The 19,014-nt window shown below is 33.7% G+C and overlaps 1 protein-coding gene across 1 annotated transcript; it reads right to left on the reverse strand.

Annotated features, from left to right (window-relative positions):
* Positions 1–6,686: 6,686 nt before the first annotated feature.
* LOC110103064 (21 kDa protein) lies at positions 6,687–7,571 on the reverse strand. Its single transcript, XM_020831613.2, has one exon. The coding sequence runs from the start codon at positions 7,531–7,533 to the stop codon at positions 6,943–6,945; it is 591 nt and encodes a 196-aa protein (XP_020687272.1). The 5' UTR covers positions 7,534–7,571; the 3' UTR covers positions 6,687–6,942.
* Between the last annotated feature and the right edge of the window lie 11,443 nt (positions 7,572–19,014).

Below are 19,014 nucleotides of genomic sequence, written 5' to 3' on the forward strand. Positions count from 1 at the left end.
AGGTCAAGCCCATACTCAAGCTCGCATATTAAACGAGCTCGAGCTCGTGCCTGACTCTGCTCAAAAGCTCGTTGTGCCACTCGATTAAATTAAATTAAAATATATTTAATAATTAATTTAAATTAACATTATATAATATATTTTAATAATTTTAAATTAATTCTATATTAAAATTTAAAAATTCTTCGAAACATAATTTTTTTATTTAAAACTAAGAAATCGAGCTTAACAATAGAGCTGAGCTTGAGCTTTCTAAACGAGCCCGAACAATTGAGTCGAATTTGAGCCTATGAATTTTTTAACTAGTCAAGCTCCATCTCAGTAAACAAACTCGAATCGAGGTCAAGCTCCGTAACAGCAAAACAAGTTGAGCTGGTTTAAGCAGAAACACGACTGGACTCAAATCATTTATACCCCTAAATAGATCTCATCTTCCCACATGAAAGGGATTTGGATTTTTGGAGGTTTAGACCAGCCTGGGCTAGAGACTCAATAGAGCTTTGAGACTTGAAGAGGAACTTTTTATATATAAATTATTCTTTATAAAATGTATTTTTAATTATATTTTTATTTAAATTAAATATGAAAATATGCTATAAAAATAATTGAAATATATGAGTATGACAATATATAAATCAAATAAATTTGTGTTGAAATTAATTTATATGAGCATGAAAATAAATTTTTTTATTATTATAAAATTTATCTTCTTATAACAACAACTATAATAAAAAAAAAATTAAAACACCACAATTTCAAGTTGGAATGAAAAATTTGAGGGTATTTTTAAAATCATAAATTTGTGCCCCATAAATAAAAAATTATTGCTTCGCCACTAATATTTATTAATTCATTAAAAAAATTGTTTCTTCACACGCCAACATAAAATACAGCAAAGATGCTGCTTCATAAGTAATTATTATTAAACCTTTTGTTTAAGGCGGGGGCATCGGCAGACTAAGTCTTCGTTTGGGATGATTTTTTTACTGCTTAAAACAGTTCTTTAGTACTAAAAAATTATTTTAAGGAGTAGTAAGAAAGTCATCTCAAACGAAATCTCAATCGTTGTTGCCTTGCTCATTTAAGGATTCTTTTAAGTGGTTAGTCATTGCTGACATAAAATATTAAAAAATTATCTCAAACGAAATCTTAAAGCTTTTCGGAATTTAAGTATTTGTTTTATTAAAGAAAATCGTTATATAGATGTTCCAAGTTTCCGACGTCAAATTGCTTGTTTCTTCAAGTAGAAGCACCTTAGAATTGGAAAAAAAAAGCTGCAAATGAACTTTGCGTGACTTTGAAGAATTTAGTTTCATAGAACGAGTAAACGTAGAAAACTTTAAGTTGATTGATTTGGCTCACGCGGGCTTATCATTCATATGTGAACATTGCGCAGGAAGTTTTCTAAGGAAATCACAATGAATGCATGGAGGAAAAGAAAAAAGAAAAACTCTCTTGACTTGAGAATTTATTTAGTCAGTCACCTTTGGTGTTTGGTGGCTTTTAATTAGTTCTTAATTTAAAGCATTGAGAGCATTTTGTAAAAAAGAAAAAGTCAAGATATTTTCATCTAAGTTTTTTTTTTTTCTAGATTGATGAGTCTCAAAATCTCATTTATTCATAGCACTAAACCGACTCATAAATTATACCCAATTCATGAAGCCTCTACTCTTGGCCTAAAATCTTTCGTTTCTAGAACTCAGGGCTCCTTAGACTTAACAATCACATACAAGTTAAAGAGCTCCATTGAGAAACTCCCCTTCATTATTTCCTTGTGAACTACGTAAAAAACCTTAGAGATGAAGTTCAATTTGATGCGCTCTATAAATCTCTATAGGTTTGAACAATGTTTGAGAACAAAGTTGAATGTACAATTGAGAACAACTCATACAATGGACCTCTTGTGGTTGAGACATATATGATCTTAGAGCTGCGAGAAAATGTTGATATCATTTGTCTTAATGAAGGCATTTTCTATTTATTTTTGTAGGCCAGTAATATTTTGATCTATTTTAAATTAAATATTATTGTTTTTTTTTTTTTTTTGAAACCCTTCATCTTTGAAAAAATGTCCCCTAAATTATTCCTATATATGATGAGTTTGACACAATTCATTTATGGCATAACCTTGTGAATCATTTGTATGATGTAGGAACCTTCCTACAATTTTTAAAATAGTGAGCAATAATGATCATGTCTTTGTTATGGAGAGTCTCATAGCAAGAATATCCCATCCCAAGTTCGATTGGATGTGCAAATTAGCAATTTAGATCCTATGTCTAGAGAAAAAATTTTCAATTTCTTTATATGAGGAACTTATTATCAAGTTAGAATTTAGGGATTTTCTCAAAAGGTAAGTTATGATGAGAAACTTTACTTCTTCTGCAATTGTTATTCTTTTGCTTCTAAACAAGTGAACATGTCAAATGCCAAATTGGTCTCTCAAAACCCTCTTTCCAGCCAACTCTTTGGTCAAAGTACTAATCTTTATCATAGTTGTTAGTATCATCAAAATCCTAAATCTCCAAACCAACTCTCACTCAATCACATCCCTAATACCCTTCTTAAGCTCAATTCACTTTTTAGTTCTAACTTTAAATCTAACTAAATGCGAACCCCCCCCCCCACACACACACCTAATTATATCATTATTATTAGTTATTGCTTATAAGATGTACAGTTATACTGATTTTATTTCTAATCTTATTCTTCATATGATATGATGAAATATGACATTATTTACATTGACAGCTACCTACTTTTATAGTTATGTATTTATACTGATCGATGTTGATTTAATGATTACATGCATATTATTTTCACTATATTGAATTGATTGCAGTTGTAGGTTCTAATAATCTACTGAGCTATTAGTTCAATTTGTGATTTTTTATATGTTTTCATAAAGGAGAAATGATCGAGTGGAGTGACAGATCACGGTTTCTCATGTTTTCTTTTATTTTCTTTATTTTGATTTATTCTTTTGTAGTCAAGAGTTTAGAATGATAAACTGATGTATTGTGTGACCTTCTGCATATTGTAGATGGATTTTAGAAAAAGAATGAAATTAAATATGTATTTTGATGAATATGATTTACAGTTACTTTCATTAATAATTATATTAATTAAAAGAGATTAGTAGCTCTGATTGATAAGTTAATAGATAAATAAGCAATTCTTTCAAAATTAGACCATGGGGCGTTAAAGAATGTCTCTTCTACAACAAAAAACTACCTCTATCCAAAATGCATAAGACTCCTAAAACTACTATCATTATCTTTAATTCCATGAGATTTAACACTTTTATGATTGGTGACTTCAAGCTCAACCCTTTTTATATATGCTTCTATAAATTTATTACAAAAAGTCTCAATAATTTATTAATCACCTTATCTTGATTTCATCGAGGCAAGATGGTTTGATAATAATATATAAATTAAGGATAGTATCAAGAGAGTAAAATTTGTGCTAAGATTAATATAAAAAGCTTTTAATAATATGAATAGAGAGTTCATCCTCAAAAAGCTTCTTATTACACGACCACCTAAGAACCACTCGAATTGGTGGTCGAACCGGCGAACGAAGAACCAGAGACGGTTTTTCAAAACTAGGTGGTTTAAGCATAGGAAATCCGAGCCGTTGGATTATGATCACGTATTCCAAGTCACACACACACAAAAATGAACTCCTTTGCCAATCCCGTAAGACCTCATTTCATGCGGGCGAATTATTATGTTCAATCACTGGACGTCTAGACATCCAATCCGGGCACCCCACGTCACCGAAATATACTGGGGCCCGGTGTATTTTGATGACGTGGCGCATCTGAATTGGTGTCCGGACGAATCTGAACAGAGGACATAATAATTTGCCTTTCATGCGAACTTCGAAAGAAGCTCTTGCGGCCCTTCCGTCCCTTCCTCTCCGATCGGCATTCCTACTTCGTTGGCAAATTTGTGTGAGTGGCTAAAAGCCTCCGACCGAAAAAACTCCTCCCGACACTGTTTATGACTTCGTCTGCCGTTTCTTCCTCTCCGCTCGGCACTCCTCTCATAATTTCTTACTCATTTATGTGAGTTTCCTTATGAGAATTGTTCCTGCTTCGCTTTGTAACTAGATTTCTTACTCAGTTGTGTGATTGCATATTATTAAAATGACGGTTGTTACTTCCTAAGTTGTTCCTTCCTCTCCGATCGATGCAGCTCCCATAAGCCCTCATTTGTTTTTGATATATTTTTTTTAAATGATTCACTAGTAGATTGAGTGCACATAGATTTAATCATTTGATCTTGTAATTTTTTGTAATTAACTTTTTTATATTAGCATAATTAATACACTTGTAATTACTGTATTACCGTTATGCCATTTGCTCTATATTAAATACCTCCTCTGTATCACCGTTTAGATTGAATAACAATAATTCCTTTTACCGTCTTTCTCTCCTTCGCTCTCTGTGCGTTTCCTCGTAAGCATTTCTCTCATGGTATCAGAGCAAATGGCATAACGGTAATACAGTAATTACAAGTGTATTAATTATGCTAATATTTTATACATAATCAAAAAATTAACTTGATTGGGCACGAATATCGAGGCAAAATCAAGTTGGAAACTTTCGAAACTAAAATTGGGACCATATGAACTCTGATTTCAACAAATTTATAGTCAAACTGAAGGTCTTGAAAATATGAATCCAACGACACCAAATTCAAGTCAATCGAGTCCAAATCAAGCATCCAGAATGTTGTTGGAAGGTTCAAATCACAATTTGGATTACCAAATAGTTTCCAAATGTGGCATGCTTATAGTCGAATCGAGCAGCTCGACAAGACGAATCCAACGATCCCAAGATTGTGAAATTTTAATATAACTAAGACATTCAAATTCCCAATAAACGATCCATGATCAAAGGATTCAACATCGGTCGTCCATCCAAACCACTCCCAATTTACCCTTAATCTTCCTCCTATTTACGGGTCATATCACTCTAGGAAATCTATAAATAGATCTCTCCCTCCTCATGAAAGGGGACCTAAGCTAAAGGAAGAGAAGTAAGATAGAGATCGGAGATCGCTCTTGCCTCATCAGTCCTCCTCGACCACCGCCTAGAGTTTTGCCGGACCACTAACAGACGCCAGAGTTCTGTCAGACCACTACCTAACGACAGAGTTCTATCAGGCCACCTCCTGACGCCAGAGTTCTATCGGACCACCGTCTGACTCAAAGTTATGTCGGACCACCACATGATGCCAGAGTTCTATGGGACCACCACTTGATGCCCGAATTTCCGCCGGACCACCACCTGTCACCGTTGTTCCGCCGGACCACCACCTCACACCCAGAATTCTGCGGGACCACCACTTGATGCCAGAGTTTTGTCGAACCACCGCCTGACACCCAAAATTCTGCCGGACCACCGGAGCTTCGCCAGACGGTGCCTGACGTCGGAGTTCTACCAAACCACCGTTGGACTATCAACGGACCACCAAGTGACGTTGGGCATTCATTTAACTCCCATTTGTCACTAGAATTCAACCACAAGGTTGACATTTGTAATCTAATCACCCTTAGGGACGAGTCAACCCACTGTACTCTACTCAAATTCTAGTTAAATCATTTTCAACTGGGCATGACCCCGTGGCTTTTTCCCTTTCCAGAATTTTTCACGTAAAAATCTTGTGTTCTCTGTGAGTGAGCTGGATATCCATACAATGCTAAGACGTAATATTATAACTCTATCGCCGTATATATTCTAGCCCACAACAATTTTCATTTGAATCCTCAATTTGTTGTCCCTTGTATTCGATTCCAATGACCATTGATACTCTTATCAATTCCATCATCATTAGTTCATCCTGAAATCTTGCCTCAATAATATTAATATTACTCGTGTCAATTGATAGTTGAAGGACTATTTTTTTAATATGATAATATAAATTAATTTTATTGTTTAAAATATATAAATTAATTTTTTAATTAAAAGAATCAAAGAATCATAACTTATTAATATATATCTATTATGCATACATGTGTATTAAAATTTTAGGAGATCCCATATACTCTGCCCTTTTATTAAGTAGCTCATATTTCATAGATGATCTTGGATTTTTTTCCAATGAAAAATGATTAATTAAGACTATTCTGATTATTTTTTTTATAAAAATAGGATTAAAATTTTTAAATTTATTTTATGCTATAAATCATTTACAAATTATATTCATCTTTGAATAAATTTAAAATTTTAAAATTTATGCTGATTATTATAGGCACACTGTCATAGATTTTTTTCTTTTGTGGCTCTACTGCCTGTATCGTTGCATATTATTCGGATCCAATGCTCAATTGTTTCCTTCTGCTCTGTGGCCTTCATCCATTTGTCGATTATCTCATCATCGTATTTCAGGCTTTTGATCTCCTCTTCCTCTCTCTCGCACGCCACTTGTTCGTCCCCACTCCCATTGTTTTGTTCAAAGGACTTTCTCTTCTGTTGTAATTTCATCCGAGTTTGGGTTTATTTTGGGTTGCTATATAAATTTAATCTGTTGTGGATTTTAGATTTGCTACAATTATCTTATTTCTTCACTTTACTGTACTTGATTTTTGCTAAACTGTCAAATTTCCAAAGAACAAAAAAACTTAAAATTTGTTTCCAAAAAAGCAATCCATCACCATCATTCCAGTAGCGCGAATTGCGAAAGACCATATGAAGTTCAGAATAATCCAAATATACATCACATTAAAAAGCCTGGCATTCATTCAATAGCAACCACCCATCCACCAAACCAAAAGGAAATATCGATTCTCCAACAGATAATCACTCGACAGTCGACACATAATAAACACCATCAACAACCCAAAACACTTCCAAGTAACAATTTACAGCAATATATTACAGCTTACCAGCACAGAAACCGAATAACCAGTCATTAACCCAAGCTCTGCATCTCAGTTACGCGAATCAAGCCTGTTGACAAGTGCGAGTGCATTACTCGTAAGTTGCGAAACTGCCACGATCTGCCGCCGGATCGGCACCCGCACGCCGGCTGCTGATTTATCCTGCAATAAACTATCAAGACAAGTGTTCTGATCTGTAAGGGCAGCGCTCACCCAAGTCTGCGCGTTGCTTAGATGCCACTTAAACGATCTGCTCCCATACCGCCCCATACGCTCCACCTCCGTTACCGATCGCCTCAGCCGGTCGACGCTGTCGTTAAGCGTCTCCAAGCAATCGCGCACGGCTCCGCCGCCGTGCGATTTGCGTTCCGTTGGATCCTTTCCACTCACCGGCATTCTTTTAATGAAATTTGAAACAGCCAAAGCGCGATTCGCCGTTACGTTCAGTGCAGCCTTAGCTAACTGGCTTGGGCTGCGCTGAACGGCTGGAGGGTAGACGGAGAGGTATTTTTCGCAGAGAGTGGGGTATTGGGTAACTTTGCAGGAGGAATGGATGAACTCGGCCGGAGCGGAAAAGGTGAGGCCGAAGAAGCAGGGGATGAGGACGAAGAAGAGGAGAATCAACCTACTAGGGTTTTCCATTTTCTTTTGCTTTGTTTGGGTTGATCTTGCTTATCGGCGGTGTGTTTAAATAGCAGGGGAGGGAGGACACGTGACTGATCACGTGGATGTTGGTTTGGGTTAGAAGCATCAAGAGGATGATCAAATAAACGGATTCTTAATACAAATAAAAATACTTATGTAATGAGACATTATTGTGTACGCAATCCGAACGCTTCGGATGCTGTGTATTTGCTACTTATTTTATTGTGTATTTTTTTTATAAATAATTTTTTCGTGACAAATAAGTTACAAATAAATAATAATCGCTGCGTACACAATAAATACGCAAAAAATACGTAGAAAAAATTATGTATCAAAAAATATGCAGTAAAATAAGCAGCAAATATGTAGCATCCGAAGCGTTCGGATTGCGTACACAATAATTTCTCCTTATGTAATAATGCTTAATATAATTAACCTACTAGGAGTTTTTGTTCGATCCTTCCCTCGGACATCAACTACCTTGCTCATCCAGAGATAATTACACGAGGAGTTCAGATATAAAGAATCATTCGGTTTTGTGATCGTGAATAGTAAAATCACAGTTACTGTTCACCTCTGTGTTTTTACTGTTAACTTCTGCGCTTTTAGTATGCTTGTACCACTCACAGTCACAAACTCGAGTAATTTTTTATGTCAGGACTCCGCACATAATAATCTCTCATGCTTCTCACGATCAATCACCTTTGATGGCCACCGACATCTTTACCAGCAACCATCATCATCATTTTACATAATATTGCATGAAAAAAAAAGATTTCATGCATTTCTTTGACACTCATCCAAGCAACTTAAAATATTTCAAATACACTATATTTCTTATACAATGCATTATTTTTTTTCAACAAAGCAAATAACATGATAATCACACTTGTTTCTTATTTTAATAAAAAAATTATGATTGTATTTTAATTATTTACTTTATGTTATAAAAATACATTACAAGTTTCTAATAATTTTTTTATCAACACAGATTCCGAAATTCTTAATTTTAATTTTGAAACAAATATAATATAAAATTTAATTAATTTTTATGAATATTATACTTCTTTCCAAAATAATATTACTGATATATCATTGAATTTTTTTTGCTCGGGCACAAATCTTGAGGCAAACTCTAATATGAAACTTTTGAAATTAAATACGAAGCCAGCTGAGCTCCGATTTCAACAAACTTATAGATGAATTGAACGTCTCGAAAAGGCGAACCCAACAACACCAAATTCGATGCAATTCGAGCCAAAATGGGCCCAGACCAATGGTCTGAAACACGTTTAGAGGGTTTAAAGGATAAATTGGATAACCAAATAACATCCAAATATGAATTGAGGGCTCAACGATACAAATCAAACGAGCATAAGATTATTGAATTATGAGAACATTATAGCACTCAAATGCTTGATAAACAGTCCATAATCAAGGGAGTTGATATCGGCCGTTCATTAAAAGCACTCACAAACTCCCCCTTGATCTTCTCTTTATTTTTTGGCCATGTCCTTCCCAAAAAGATATAAATAGCCCATTATTCTTCACATGAAGGGGTGGAGAAAGAGATGAAAAATGAAGGATCTCTTTTGCTTTTTTAAGCTTGCAGCACCCGGCCACTAGCCATTTCTGACCTTTTGCCCGACAACCAATTGTCATCGGACTTCTGCCTGATCAGAAGTAGTTGCTGGACTTTTGCCCGTCCACATGGCATCATTGGACTTTTGCAGACTTTTGTCCGACCACCGACGGTTGTCAAACTTCTCCCTGTCCACCATCCATTGCATTACTTCTGCCAGGCCACCAACCATCACCCCATTATGGTCATTTCGACCATTGTCACCCAAATCTGGTATTTCCAACCTTCGTGGCACGCCGACTACGGTCTTTCTGACAACTATCATATGATTACGATTATTCCGACCTCCGTCGCAAGTCGACTATGTTCCTTCTAACCACTGTCAACTGACAATGATTTTTTTGATCTTCGCCGTTCATTGATTACTAACCTTCTGACCATTGTCATCAGATTACAATCTTTCTGATCTCCATTTTATGTTGATTATGGTCTCCCCGACCAACATCTCGAGATTACGGTCTCTCCAACCATCGTTTCCAACCACAATCATTCTAACTACTGTCATTTGATCACGGCCTTTTTAGGCCTTTGTCGCCCGCCAACTACGATCTTTTTGACCATTGTCTTCTGACTACAATTTTTTCAACCTTCATCGCCCACCGATTACAATTTCTTCAACTACCATCATTCGATTACGATCTTTTCAACCTCCGTCTCATGCATACTAAGGTCCTTCCGACTACCTTCGCCTGAGTACGATCGTTCTAACCTTCATCGCCTGACAATAGTCATTATGACCATCGTTGTCCGATTACAATCCTTCTAACCTACATCGCTCGCCGATTGTGGTCATGCCGACCAAACGACAACATGTCAATACTGATTCTTCCAACTTCCACCATGTAATACACTCTATATGATGTATATTTGCTACATTGAGCCAAGGTCTTCCCTCCAAAGAAACTAGGCAAGCCACTATGATTTTTTTTTTCAATATTTAGGAGTTTCTCTCTAAAAACTCTGGTATCTCCTATGAATGTTACACCCCAATATTTTATCTGTCTGTGTACTGAATCTTCGTAGAAAGTTAAAACTCTAAACTATATATCTTTCTACCGTCGCGAATATTTCAGGACACAACAACTATAGTTTTAATATTTATTTTAACTAAATATTACTTAGGATATTTATCTAAAACATATATATAGTTTTGTATTCCTAGCGGATAGTATTCTTCAATTATTTATTAAGCAATATTATTTATGGGGCAGCACGGAGATGTAGGTGAGCGAGATTCTCATCGAATCTAAAACGTATTTACCGAATTAGTTATGACTTTTCTTTGTTGTTCAATAAAAAGAAAAGAATTAATAACTCATTTGATTTAAATTTAAATTTAAATTAATGAAATCATAAATCGGTTAAGTTGGATTCACCAAATCCCTTGATTTTTATGGTTTAGTTTTTAAGATCTAATCTTTGTAGCACTAAAAACTTTTCTCCTTAAGAAAATTAAAAAATATATATTTATAATATTTTTATTTCTTAAAAAAAAAGGAATTAAGCTGGACTTAAATTGAAATTTAACTGAGTTTAATATATATTTCAGATCAAAATAGCGTAATATTCTATCAAAGAATTAACACGTTTTCTCATAAGAAAGTATTAAGATGATAATTTACTAAGAAAATATTTTTTACCAAGTAAGATTGAATGGGAAAGCTTAGGCTGAATTAGGCGAACGTACGACCAAACTTTACTTGATTGAGAAAGGGACAATGGGGCTGCACAGCACTCGCCTCCGCTCACGTTACCGACAGTCAAATACCCACGAAATCGAATACTTGACCGGAATTTTCTAGTTTAGTTAAAAAATAATAATTAAATTGATAATTAATACTAATTATAAGTTCTTTGACTAAAGAGGGATAATCAGCTTGGATTGAACTTGAATTGACAGACAAATATGAACCCCAAACTAAGGAATTTTTATTTGGTCCGGTGTCCTGACATAGCTCTACGTTCGGACGCCTCGAACGTCAGTAAAATGGTGCCACGTGCCCTTAATCTTTACCGCGCGGCCTGACGACCCGACCCGGACCAGACTCGGGATTGCTATGTGTTGGTTGATTTGTGCAGACGGGGGTATTGCTAAGTATTGCTCGATATTCCTCGACAATAATGAGAAATACCATTATGTGAAGACCAATACCTAGCAATACTGAGTAATACCGAGGTATTGCTCGGTATTGATCTTGATAGAGTGGTATTTCTCGTTATTGTCAAGCAATACCTAACAATATCGAGCAATACCTAGCAATATGCGAACATAGCAATACCGTGTTCCGGTCCAGGTCGGGTCGTCGGGCCGCGCGGTAAAGAGTAAGAGCACGTGGCGATATTTTATTGGCCTTCGGATGTAGAATTACGTCCGGTGTCTGGACCTAATAATTGTTCTCAAACTAAGACTTCATTTGGGACGGTTTTTTTATTATTTTTTAATTTTTATATTAAAAATTATTTTAAGAAGCAATAAGAAAACCGTAGTCTAACGGACTCAGAATGATAACAAACCCATCCGAAGAATCAAAAATAAAACTGAGAAGAGGGCCAAGTCCTTTGGAGAGCTAGAAACTACTATCCAAACTACTTTTGGCAGCTGAACCAACTTATCAATGGACAAACTTAATTACAAAAGGGGCAAGTCCTTTGGTTGCTGAAAACGACCATCCAAAGATTTATTTCGGTTGTCGGGCCAACCTTCCAAGTGACATAATCAAATTAAACCAATTCATTGTAGTCCCTAATCCCAACCACCCACTTAATAAACCTCTGCTCAAGCCATCCAAATAGGATACCAAAATATTCACAGATCCAAACACAATAACGGATCTAGAAAAAGAGAAGACGCTAGCAGAAAACCACTGTCAGTCTAGCCTTTTATTATTCTGTGCGAAGTTTGGAGGGCGTCCGGAGACCAATAAAAATGTTCCACGTCACCCAAAATGTACCGCACTCGATACCGAGCTCGGTAACCGCCCTCAATACCGCTCGGTATTGAGTCAGACGGATCATGTTAATTTGGTCATTTATTAAAAATGTGTATTTTTGCTTAGCAGATTTTTTTTGCTTGACGTTATAAAAAGCTATACAATTCGGACTTGTGCTCAAATATACTTACTGTTACTATGTGATGAAAAATGTGCATAAATGATTAAATAATATTTGCTTGAGAGAGAGAAGCGACCAAAATTATTTGAGATTTTGTCTATGTCTGAGAATATTCTAGTGACTATAAGACACATTTTGGTGGCTATAAGCCATGTTATGATTTCTACAGATATGTTATGGTACTACAAGCATAAATGGGAGTCATAAAAGATTAGAATTCTTTGTGATTTTGTTGAGTCTGAAAAATTTGATATGAATTGCAATTTATTTATCTGCTTAATAATATTATTTAAATAATTAAATAACTGTTATTGATACGGCATCACAAAATTATCTTGATCGGGCACGAATCTCGAGGCAAAAGCTAGTTGGAAACTTCGAAAATTAATTTTGGGAGCACCCGAACTCTAATTTTAGCTAGCTTATAGTCAAACAACATTATTTGTCATCATCAAAATCTCAAACTCGGGGTCATGAGTTGCAACATTTTTCTTATTTTAATGCTTTATTTTCTAGGTGTTTTATTCGTATTGCACGAATTCTGCAGCAAGTCTATGATTGGGTTTTGAATTTAACTAGCAAATTAGAATTTTTATATATTTCATACTGTATGATGTGTACAGATTCATCTGTATTCATATGGATGGTTATACGGTTAGAATCAATTATTATAACTAATCTTACATACAAAATTATCTTTCATCTGTATGATCCAGCTGTCAGTTTCTATGAGGGACGAACCTAATTGCCTTTAAAATGATTTTAATATTCTGATCATCTTGGACGAACACATGCTCGTCTGTACAAATGCGTGGTCGAAAAGCTTGTATGAAAGGATGCCTCTTAAATGGTGTTTTATGAAAAGTGTTTTCATTTTGGTCATTTCCATTCATATGTACAAAATAATTTCATCTTGTATGATCTTAAGATCGTACTTATGAACACAATTTTGTATTGTATGACCAATAGTTTTCTATACATATAAAGGTTTTGGAATTGGTTTTCATTCAATTTCATTTTCACTTCTAAACCTTTTAGAGCTCTCATTTTAGGAATGGCCAGTTCGAGTAAGCATTCACATGTTACTAAGGGTCCTCTTCTAGCAGTAGTGGGGATGACAATTTTTTTTCTAAGAATAATGAGGATGCATTCTTTAGGTATGTAGAAGCTAAGTTTACACCTTCTAGACTCCTCATTCAGGATGATAACTACTTTTCAGTCATGCCACTCTTTGCTCCAACTCATATCTCTTTTATTATGACCTTGATCTATGCCTACCATAAAGAGACTTTTCATTTTTTCTTAGCAAACATGAGGTTCAATGATGATCAAACTAGGATAACCTCTTTCATTCAAAAATTACAAGTAAAAATCATAAAAGAAGATTTAGGAACTTTTATTCATTTAAGGAGTCATGGCAGTAGAGCTCTCACTCTAACTTCCAAAATTGATTATGACTGGGCAGACATTAATAAAACTCTTAGAGGTGTCTCTCAAGTCACCCACTTAGTTAGAGTCTATACCCTAAATCAGAATGCCCGGATCATCCAGCATGTCTTGAGAAGCTTGATTATTTCTAAGGCTGGTGATCGTATAAATATGACTCCACTCCTGTCCACAGTCACTTATCTGATCATGACTAGAAAACCCTTTGATGAGGCCCAATTCATCATGGACTACTTGTATAATCTTTCTGAAATTGGGCTTCCTCATCACAAGAGAAAAAAGAATGTGGCTCTAAGACATCTTGTTGCTTATATCCTTTATAATAAGTACAATATTATTCATTATGATCCTCCCACTAAAATGCCAATCTATTTCACTGATGCTTCATTTTAATCTTTATTTAAAAGAAACCAGAGTATTAGTAGTTTCTCTGAAGAAGAAGGGGGAGCTTCAACACCTACACCTGGACCTTATCAGCACTACTTTCAGGAGATGGTTCAGCATTTTGATCGATTAGAGTCTCATTTTGATCAACGTTTTAATCAAACTGAGACTCATTTAAATTAGCAGGATGTGAGATAGATACAAGGAGAATATGGGTTGGATATATGGTCAGTTTGATACATAAATATATATAGGTAGTTATGATGAATAGCTATTTTTCAGTATTCACCCAGCCTCCTCCTCCAGACCAGGGTGTACTTCTCTGTTGTTACTTCTTATGATCCTTTGCATGTGTTATGATGATGTTTGTATTTCTTGTTTATTGTATTTTGTTTCTGATTATGTTAGTTTTGTTTGTTGTTAGTTATTGAGATATCTATATAATGATGTTATATTGTTTTGTTATTAATATCATTATACTAAATATATTGAATTCTTTTGATATCAAAAAAAATATATTATATTTTACAAACTTATTTTTTATTCTTATTTTGAAATGTTAGTATGTCTATACAAAAAATATTTTGTAATTGATCTAAAAATTGTGCTATAAATTAACTTGTATTATAAAATTAATTTTATTATTATTTTTTTTTTAAATTTAAATTAAATTATAATTGGATTCAGTTAAGAAGATCTATTTCATGTTCTTTTAGGCAAATACAATTAGAATATAAGTATTGCAATTTTAATTTCCTAATTTTCTTTATTTTCTTTTTCAATATGATTACTTTTATTATTAAAGAAGTTTGTTTTTAGATTACTAATTTTGGAAAGACTCAAAAAGTATAACAAAAGAAATGCACAATGTGTGCAAAAATCAAAAGTCTGCGCAATGGTTCACAAAGTGAAAAGAAGCATAAAATTAGCCCAAGTAAAAAAGGATGCACAAAGTGTCCATACATATTTTAAAAGAAGTGCATTGTTGCCAATTCAAATTTTTATTTATTGTGTTCTTTCCACTATCATTTAATCTCTAATTAAAATCAAATAAAATTTTTAATTATACTCTATATTGAAATTAAAGTTAACTAATCTTCAATTTATCATTTTAATAATAATCATTCTTATTTATTTTGTCTATAATGAACCATGATATTGATTACCTTTTCTTACATTAGTTGTTCTTTAATTTAAAATTTTGAATTTTCTTTTTTTCTTTTATGAAATTAATGTTGTCTTTCCTTTTTTTTTAAACAAATTTCAAGATTAATTCTTTTTGTTTCTCTTTTGATATCTATCTTTTCAATTTCAACTTCTCTTTTTGTTGTTGCAAAAGGGGGAGACAAATATTGTTTGTGTTTATTGATTTAAGTTTGATATTATTTATATTCGTGTTTGTTTGTGTACGTCTTCATGTCTTTGTGTTGTTTTGTAATTTTTGAGTGTTTCATTTTATAGTATTTGCTCTTCATGGAATATCCATATATTCAAAAATGTTCTTCATTTAGGGGGAGCTAAGGAGAAATTTAGGATATAAATATTAACTCAAACAATAATTGTTTTATTATCATCAAAAAGGGGGAGATTGTTGAGATTGTTATAACATAGTTTTTTAATTGTTGAGATTATTACAATATGTGTGTTTTTGATAATTTCAAATATTATTATTTTCATTACTATTTCTCATAATATATATTACATATATTGCTTTTGTTGTTTGTGTATACTAACATTTCAAGAAAATTATACTCTAGACTATTAATGATTTCAAATCAGATTAGATTAGGGCTTATTGTAAATGGAATCTATATTTTTTATTGAGTTTGAGAGATTATAATTCTAATTGATTAATCATGCACACTCACACTAGGGGAGTGATAAAAATTTGTAATTTAAAAAAAAAACTAATTGCACTATATAATTTGCTTTCATATGGGATGATTTATTCAGTTATTTCCGCCTACGAGCAGTTAAACAAACTATGGGAAGAAAATTTTTTCTAAGTACTGATCGTACAGTACAAAGAGTTCTTCATACAAATAACATTCAGAGTATGAAATAGTTGGACTCTTCTTATCAATTTATTATTGGTGAGTTAGATGTTCTTAATAAGGGAAGATGGAGATTTGCTTATATTTATGGATGTAAAGATGTGCATAAAAGGAGTATTTCGGAGAAGTTACAACATTATTCTTCTAAGGAACTGCCTATGTTGATTGGGGGAGATTTTAATAATCTTTTTGATAAGGAAGATAAGAGGGGTAGAAAAAGATTTATTTTTTTCTTGAGGGCCTTAAGAGATGAAATATTTTTTGACAATTAATGACTTACAAGAAGTGGGATATGTTAGGCCAAAATTCACTTGGTGCAATAATAAAATAGGAGCAGATAAAATTCTTAATAGATAGGACAAATGCTTTTTTGAACTCAATGGCATTAAGTTCTTCTCATTGGTTGGTCGTCAGGCACATAGCTAGAATTGCATTGGATCACTATCCAATTATTTTAAATCTTCTAGATTTCAATTCAAATTTCAAAAAGAGTATTAAATTGAAGATGTTTGGGCCTCTTATCCGGCATCTACTGTTGTGGTAAGGAATATCTGGTTGAATAAATCTATTGGTGACTATGCTCAAATCCTGAATTCTAAAATAAAGAGATCTTTGAAGGCTTTATTTCATTGGAGAAAAGCTAAACACAAGTCATTAGTCCAATTGAAAGATTACTTATTGGAGGAGATAGTGAAGCTTCGGGAAAGAGAAGCCAATAAGGGAGGTCTCTCGGTTGAAGAAAGCCGGATACTCAAAGTTAAGGTAGTTGAGCTTAATTCGAATTTAGCCCAGCAAAATACTTTGTGGAGATAGTGTGCTAAGATAAAATGGGTGAGTGAGTTGTGATTGCAACTCAAAATTCTTTCAAGCTTTTGCTTGTGAAAGGAGGAATTCATTTTATATTTTTTAGATCAAAGATGATAATGGATCGATGGTGAAAGATCAGCATCAGATTAAAGATGTCCTAATTCAATTATTTGAGGAGAAATGGAAAGATAGAAGTTGCATTTTGGAAGGCTGGCCTGAACGGTGGAAATGTTTGGATGAATTAGTTATCAACTTGTTAAATAAATAATTCTCTATTGAATAAGTGGAATAAGTAATCAAAAAAATTGGCAACAATATTCCTCCAGGGAATGATGGTGTTACTTATTCCTTTCTTAAACTTTATGGGCTATTATCAAAGATGATTTTTGGAATGCTCTGCATTAGTTTTTTCTTTCAGGCAAGACGAATTCTAATTGGAATAAAACTTTAATTATTCTTATTCCTAAGGTGGATAATCCAATATCTCCTTCAAATTTTAGACCCATAAGTTTATGCAATTTTGTTTATAAGGTAGCTACCAAGGTTATTTTGAATTGGTTATCCTCTATCATTCCTAAATTGATTTCTAAAGAACAAGTGGCATTGTCGGATCATGTTTTGGTGGCTCATGAGATATTCCATAAATCATATATTCAAAAGGCTTTATTTCTTTTTAAATAGATATGCAGTAAGCCTATGACTCTATGAGATGGCCTACTTTGGAGAAAGTCTTGAAGTATTTTGGATTTCCTTCTATGTTTTCAAAGCTAATTTTTTAGTGCATTCAAGATCCAAAATTCTCCTTGTTGATTAATGGAATTCTTCAAGATGGATTGATGCAAGAAGTAGATTTCATCAAGGTTGTCCCTTATCATCTTTTTTATTTATTCTTTGTGCTTGGCTTTTATCCAATGTATTTAAACAAAAAGGTGAAACTTATGATGTGCGGGTGAGTTTAAATGGCCCCACAATCTCTCATTTACTTTTTGATATGACATCATCATTTTCTCATAAGCCAATTTGAAGGTTGTTTATATGATCAAAGGTTTAATTAATTATTTTTATGGTTGGACTGGACAAAAAGTTAATGGGAATAAGTTTAGCATTCTCTTTCGAAATTTGGTTAGAAGAAGGGAAAAAGCAATTTCTAGCATTATGGGGTTCAAAGTTGTTAAAGAATTCCAAGATCTTGGAGTCAAGATAACATTAAGGAGGATAGTTAGAGGGAATTTTCAATTTATTGTTGACAAGGCTTTAAGAATGATAAGAATGATTAATATTTAGGGGGAGGTTCCTTGGTGGGAAAAATTTCTCTCGTCAAGACAATGTTGCTTTCTTATATTGTTTTTCATTGCACTCATGCTTTGTTCCCAACAAGTGTACTAGATATGGTTGACAAGCTATGTAGAAGTTTTATTTGGAACAAGATGAATGTGAATTGTATTCTTCATTTTGTGAACTGGAACCTTATGTTCTTGCCTTCCAAATGGGGAGGTAGAGCTCTTCATTCTTGTTCTGATAAAGTCAGACCATTAAGAGCTAAATTTGCTTGGAGATATATTGAAGATGAAGAATCATTGCTGCATAAGGTATTTTTTCCAAAATAGTATTATATATACGAAGATGAATCTTCAAAGAAGGCTGGTTATATAGCTTGGAGAATCATTTATGGCGGGGGAACATAACTTAAGCCTATTATTAGATACAACACTGCTAATGGTTAGTTGATTGATGTATTCAAGGATATTTAGATCATGGATAAGAGTTTAAGTAAATGCCCAACGTATGTGCTTCCCCAAGGTTCCAATGTAGTAACAATTGACATATTCATTTCAAGTGGTTGTTGGAATACATATGTACTTAGCAATTTTTGGTTCTGATCTCTTGAACCTGATTTGTCAAATTCCTATTTCTTATGAATTGGGAAAAACTAGAATGGAATTAATCTCTAAAAATACTAGAAAATATATTTTGTCTTTAGCATATGAAGCTTCATTTCAAACCAACCAACAGGTTCAATATTGGAATTGGATT

Source organism: Dendrobium catenatum, unplaced genomic scaffold, assembly GCF_001605985.2.
Source record: "Dendrobium catenatum unplaced genomic scaffold, ASM160598v2 fragScaff_scaffold_403, whole genome shotgun sequence".
Classification (NCBI taxonomy): domain Eukaryota; kingdom Viridiplantae; phylum Streptophyta; class Magnoliopsida; order Asparagales; family Orchidaceae; genus Dendrobium; species Dendrobium catenatum.